A 6,534-nucleotide genomic window follows, 5' to 3' on the forward strand; every position below is an offset into this window, starting at 1 on the left:
CTGCAGGGCAGCGGGATGGGGCAGCGGTCAGGCGAGTGGGTGCGGGTCTGCCAGGTGCGGGCCCTGCCCTTCCCTCTGTGGGCCTTAGCTGAGCCCCGTATCCTGTGCGGTGGCCGTGAGCACAGATGCCACCTCATGAGGATTCCCTGCGGGTTGTGGGCGCGGCGGAGGAGAGGCGCACTGAGGGCGGAACGCAGTCCTGCGCCCCAGGCAGGCTCCCAGTTACCGCTAGAGGTGGCCGTGCTGCTGTGACAAACCCTGGCCTTACGGCCTTGCAGAGAGTTCTGAACCGTGGACGGCAGAACACGCTCAGGTGGCCGGGGGGGCTGAAACCCATGCTCCCCCAGCGACCTCAGTGTCTGCTCTCTCCACCCACCCCCTCCCCGTGCAGCCCCCCGCCACCCCCGACGGCTGCAGAGCAGCAACCCTGCAGCTTTTCTGCACCCACGCCCCAGGGCAGTCGGTGCTGACGTCCCAGGACCCCCCCCCCCCCCGGACCCTTTGCCCGGGGAGAACTCTGCCGGACAAACGGGGTGAGGGGCCCAGGCCTCCCCGCGGGGCCCCTCCCCACCCAGCCAGGTCACCGCAGCCCCCCGCGGAGGCCCCAGCGGCAGCCGCCGCCCTCGGGCTTCTGCGTCTGAGTGACACCCTCCTTTTCCACTTCTGTTTCCTCAGGTTTGTCTCCAAGAAAGTGTTTTATCACTTGACGGTTGACAGGCCTGTGATCTACGATGGAAGTGATTTCCCGTAGCCTCAAGCATCTGGATTCTAGTAGTTTCACTTTATCCACAGGAAACACTACTCTTGCTCACCTGTCACATAAAGCACTAAAAAAAAAAAAAAAAAAAAAAAAAAAGGCAGCGGCTCCAAAGCTGACAGGCCACCCCTCAGAGCTGCTCTGTCTGGAGCACCTTGTACTCAGAACTTCGCACTGTCACTCTCAGCCTCCATGGCTTTTAAGGGCTCAAGCACCGTTTCCCGAGATTAGGGACCCGACTATCCTCACACCCAAAGGGACACTCACTCTGCCAAAGGTTTAAACCCTCAGGAGACCATCAGCCTCTCCCGGAGCCACAGCTGGCTCTAGGCCGCCCCCGTGGAGAGTTGCACAGGCCAGAGGCCATGATCCCAACTTGTGCCCGGGAGAGAAAGGCCCCACTCTGCCCAGCAGGGGCCACGCGTCCTGGGCGACCATGAGCCGGGATGTCCTGGCCAGACCCTGTTGAGTCCTCAGGCCGTGAGGCCCTTGGTCCTCCCAGGAAAAGGAGGCCACGGGGCCATCCTGAGAGTCAGGGAGCCTGAGGGGCCCCTCCGGCGACTCCCTCCAGCCTCTTCCCATCATGCCTCTGTCCCTTCCTGCCCCAGTAAATTTGGGGCTGCTTCAAACTCAACAGTTTTGGAGGGGCCTCGAGCTCCACTTTCTTCCTGGCTCTTCTGTCTGCAAAGTGCTGTCGTCGTGCAAAGCCCTTCACTCAGGCAAGCCCCTCAGCCACCCCCCTGAGGACGCGCACTGCGGCGCTGTCTCTGCACGGGCGGCTGAAGCCCCGAAGTCGGCTAACCCTGACAGCCTGACCGACAGGCAGCATCGCGCCTTGGCCCTTAGGACGCACGGTTCAGCTGAATGGGCTCTTTGTATAAATAAGAGCTTCTGCCCCACCTTCAGACGTGTTTAGTAACGATCATAATCAGGGTAAGAACCACTTTCAAATCTCGGGGCCTTCTTAACAAAAGTCTTTGGTAACCCAAGCGTAACAGGCATCACTCACGAATCTGCTTTGACTTCACTCCTCGGCCCCCACTTGCCACCCGCCTGCTCCCCAGCACCCCGTTTGCCCACTGCCCGTGGCTCAGCCTACACTTGACCCCCAGGAGCCGTCTCCCCTTGGGGCCGAGGAATCCTGTGTCCTTTTCCTGGAAGGACATAGCCTTCCCACTGTCCACGGCCCTCCTCTTCTCCCGCCGTACAGAGCTCACCTTCGATGGCCTCTTTGTGCCTGGTTCACAGAGGCCAGAGCCCGAAGTCGGGGCTCAGACACTTCCACAGGTGAGCAGGGCATCTGAGTGGCCCCCTTCGGACAGGTCAGGGACCCCAGGCCACGTCCAGCACAGACCCCTCAGCTACCAGCCAGCAGAGAGGACTCGTGGGGCAGGGGTGGGGGAAGTAACCTCCATGATAGACTTGGAGCTGTCGCTTAACTGGGGACGTGGCTGCTTGCAGTCAGGTTGGGCAGGGCAAGGGGGTTGGTGAACAGAACCTTCCGGACACATCAACCCAGAGAAAAGCCGAGCCTCTCGGGCTCTTTCCTTGGAGCGGCCGCCCACGGCAGAAAGCCACCGGGGTCTCTAGCATCTCCCAGTGGCCCAGGCCTTGACCGTGCTCAGCGCCAAGGCAAGATGCGGCCGGGCTCCCAGAGACTCTCCCGAGCCCCACGCTTGCCCTCCCCGGTGTGCCACACGGCCTGAGGATGGTTCCAGAGTAAACCATGCCGCCTTTGAGCCCACCCTCTCCCCTGGAAAGGGTAATCAGAATTAGTGGCTGCCCGTAATAACAAAACCCACAAAAGAGAAGCCAGAGGGGTCTGGAGTCTTGTTCTGAGTGCTTTCCCAGGATGCCGTGCTGACTGGCCAGCTGATGGTGCCCCCACCATCCTATGCAGCTAATAGCTCCTGTGTTTCCTGAGAAAGGCCTGGAACATTCCACCCAAGCCCCCTCGTGAACCTCTGTCAGTCAGCCCGGCAGGGGCCCAACAACACGCTTAGCGCCCCCGGCTCTTGCGAAGCCAGCCCAGAGCCGCTGCTCCAGGAGCACAGGGGCCCCTGGTGGCGTGCAGCGCCCCCGCTCCGGAACGCTGACCCTGACCGCAGTTGTTCAGAGGGTCGCCCGATCCCTCGCGGTCACGTCCTGGCTCCATATCCTATTTATTATTTGTGCCGGACAGACTCTTCTCCCTCGTTACTTTGCAGCGTGAGCTCGAGTTTGCTGTGCGTTACGCAACTAGAGAGAACACGTTGGCCTGTTTCAGTGTGGCTTGTACGAATAGCTTTATTCTCATTTTAAACAGGTTCTCGACTTTTCTGAGGTTTGGGGGTGGGGGGAGTTTTCCAAAACCGCAGATGACAATGCAGAACAACCATTGAAGGTGGTAGCCCCAGCCAGGGGACTGAATGACACTAGAAATCATCAGGAGGAGACCTCCTTGGGACCCCAGATCACTATGCAAAACAAAACGAAACGCAACAAGAACCCAGAAGCCCCCGGATGGCCGGCTCTCTGAATAACAGTCACTCACCCTGTAGTACTCCTGCCGGCTGCCCGGTCCACCTCTGGCTCAGAAGCCACTTCCCCACCAACCTTCCCCAAGGCCACAGCCTCTAAGGCACGCCCACCCATAGCAAGGGAGGGTGTCGGGATAAAGCGTGGCCTCTGCAGAGCCCTTGTGGCTGGATCCCGCTGGACTCCCGGTCACCTGGATCACGAGCAGGCAAAGAAATTCCCAAGAAGGAATCTGGAGCTGAAACACCCCACCAGGCTTGAAAAGTAGAAAGGGAAGAAGCCACACGCTGCACCTGAAGAAGAAAGGGAATGGTTTTCCTGAAAGTTTCCAGTTATCCCCTCGCCTAAGGTCTATCTTTAAATTTCGGGAGACATCGCTGATACACAGGCTTCCTTAGAACCTTAGGATGAGTGTTATCCAGAGATGCCCCTGCCTCTGGGGGCTGCACAGCGACGCCCAGGCCTTGGCTGGGCAGCTTCCAAATCAGAATTGCACTTTAATTGACTAACCCTCCATTCTTGAGGCCTTACGGGATGGTGGGTCTGGGGACCCATTGCGTTCTTACCTGCCAAAGAACTACCCAGAAGCACATCAAATTGCCAACACCCCACCTGCATGGCAGGAGGGGGGAGGTGAGAAACTTCTGTACCCCAAACATACTTCTTTATAGCATCTGCGGCACTGTTTGGAACTGTTTTCTTTTTAACCTCAGGATTTAAATAAAGCAAACACTATGACACGGAGTAGCGTCGTCTTTCTTTGCACCGGGACCTGAGGCGAGTGATGAAGTTACCCAGACCGGACCGGGGGTGTGGAGTCACCCTGCTGGGACATAGAGCATCGGCTTGTACCCCGGCTTTTTAGAAGGGCTCGAGCCACCAGATGCTCCGAGAGGTTTGCCGTGTGGCCTGGCACCTGGGTACTCCCACCCCCGCCTACTGTGAGGTCGGCGTTCAGGCCTGCTGGAGTCAAGGCACCCTTCCGATCCGGCTGCTCTCCGCCAGACGAGCAGAGAACGCAATGGTGACCTACCAGGACGGTGTGGGGGAGGGGGGGACGGTCATGGATGCCCCAAAACCATGCTCAGTTGGCCTGTGGTACAAAGCTGGGCAAAACCACAGGGCCAAGGCAGCTGGCGGAGGAAGGAGTCCCATTCCCACCGTAACTTAACGCCTACTCCTGCTGAATCAGCAGAGACCTGACACAGACCCAGAAGGGGTGGGACCCCATCACCCCTGGACTGGTCAGACGGAGCACACTCACCCCACACCCCGCATCTGAGGATCACAGCCCCCCTTCCCTCCCTCTCCCTTCCTCCTCCAACCCTCCCCTGGCGCCCAGATTCTCATGTGGCCTCTTCTCTGATCAGTTACACAGGAATAAGTTCTATTTTCTGTAACCGTAACCATGTTCTCCCTTGAGGGCAGGCACCGTGTTTCCTTCATCTCCTTCCTTTCTCTCAGCCCCACAGCGTCGAGCACCATGCCAGACACAGAAGCGCTCAGCAGTTACCGAGTCAATGAGGCCACCAGCCGGTCCCCATGCTTGGTCAGCTCTGAAGCCATCGCCAATCCCATTGGCCAACTTGGCCAGGGACAGGAGCCCCTGTAGCCCCCATGGCACAGAAGGGCAAAGGACAAGCCTCCAGGAGGGGGTGTGGGGAGAATGGAGGTGAGCTGGTCTCCCTATCCTGCCCCCCCCACCCCCTCTTGTGTCAGCGATGCCCTCAAGTCAAGCCTCGTACTGTCCCGTGAGCAGGTTGAAGGAATGGAACATTGGTTTATCCAAATGCCCAAAACAATGCAGCAGGAGTTCTTGGGTACCAATCCCTCCAGAGACTTGGTGACCACATGGGCCTGGGGGCTGACAACCAGCTGAGACACACGTAGCTGTGTCCCTGCCCCTGAGGCTGGGATCCGGGAGCCTCCATATCAAAATCCCCATTGCGCCTAAACCACGGAGCAGCCCAAGATGACCGGAGTCTGCCCCAGATTCTCCAAGGCCCACATTCCATTCCAGGGATCTCGGCCTAGCTCAGGTCCCACAGGCTCCGTGGCACCTGCTGCTGCCTTGTCCCTTCTGGTCACGTTGCCCTGTGGCGCCCAGGTTCCCCGGGGGACTCAAAAGGAAACTCTCGGCAGGTCTGCCCTTTCGGTTTGAAGATGCGTGGGAAAAATCTGGCGAGAGGAGTTTGCCACCCACGCAGATCGGCGAAACCTGTCACCCCAGATGAGAAAATGGACTTTTTTTTTTTGTTTGTTTGAGAGAGAGCAGTTGAGCCGAAGCCATCAGAAGCCAGGCGGAGAGCACAGCTATCATGAAAGCCGTTCAAAGTGGGTTAGGGTTGACAGAAAGGTCAGCCTTCTGTGTTCCCCACAAGGTGGTTTCTGGAGGAGGGTGAACCGGAGCGCAAGTGTGATCGCCGGCCTCTGGGGTTTGATACCTGTACCCCCGTCCCTCCCCAGCCCCCCTGCCCTCCCCCCCTCCCCCCGGCGCTCTGCGGGAGGACGGGGCCCTGGTGTGGTTTCCTCACACCTTCGGGCATGTATGGACTGCGGTTGTCTCAGACGCGGCAGCCCCATCTGAAGCCTGGAATGAACTGTCTTCTTTGCTAAAAAAGAAAAAAAAAAAAAGAACAAAGTCAGGCATCAGCAAACCCGGCGCACGTGAGCGTCCTTACCAAAAGGAAGGCCTCGGACCCAGACCAGGTGGGGCTTGCGGGCCTGTGGCTCCCTAGAATCACCAAAGGGAAGGCAATTTCAAGTCAGGAGGGCCTCCCTCGCTTTCTGCCGCGGAGGAAGCCTCCGGCTGAGCCACGAGGAGAGAAGGAAGTTTCCCGCAAGGGCCTGGATACCCGTCGGCCAGGTCGGTGGAACAGGTACTGTCTTCTTCCCAGGAGGAAGGAAGGGGTGAGGGGAGGGGAGACGGGGGGAGGTGGTGAGGAAAGAGAGGTACATGGGAGGGGCCTCCCAGAGGCCTCGGGGAGGGCCGGGCTGGAGTCTGGGTTAGCAGAACTCACCTTTCTCATCGGAGGAAATGGCAGCGTCCGTGTGGCCAAGGCCAACCACCACATCCAGCAGAGGCAACATTTAAATAGAAGGAAGACCTGGACGGTTTGCCAAAAAGACACGGAAGGCAGTGGCTGGAGACACGGGAAAGGTAGTCGGGTTTGTTCCTGTGTCTCTGGGCTTGGCTTCAGGGCTTCCTATGCTCTCACAGAAAGGCCCTGAGGAGGGACGGCAGCCAGAGTCCTCCCCCC

The 6,534-nt window shown here is 58.9% G+C and overlaps 1 protein-coding gene across 3 annotated transcripts in view; it reads left to right on the top strand.

The window, feature by feature from the left end:
- Nucleotides 1–4,012, top strand: part of FYCO1 (FYVE and coiled-coil domain autophagy adaptor 1) — a 74,063-nt gene extending 70,051 nt beyond the window's left edge. For all 3 annotated transcript variants that reach the window (XM_086698430.1, XM_086698431.1, XM_086698432.1), the window contains one exon: nt 676–4,012. In XM_086698430.1, the coding sequence (XP_086554556.1) occupies nt 676–751 (76 nt within the window). In that variant the 3' untranslated portion in view covers nt 752–4,012. The remainder of the gene's footprint in view (nt 1–675) is intronic.
- Nucleotides 4,013–6,534: the final 2,522 nt, after the last annotated feature.

The sequence above is a fragment of the Puma concolor genome, chromosome A2, assembly GCF_028749965.1.
Source record: "Puma concolor isolate L17-30 chromosome A2, mPumCon1.1.hap2, whole genome shotgun sequence".
Lineage (NCBI taxonomy): Eukaryota > Metazoa > Chordata > Mammalia > Carnivora > Felidae > Puma > Puma concolor.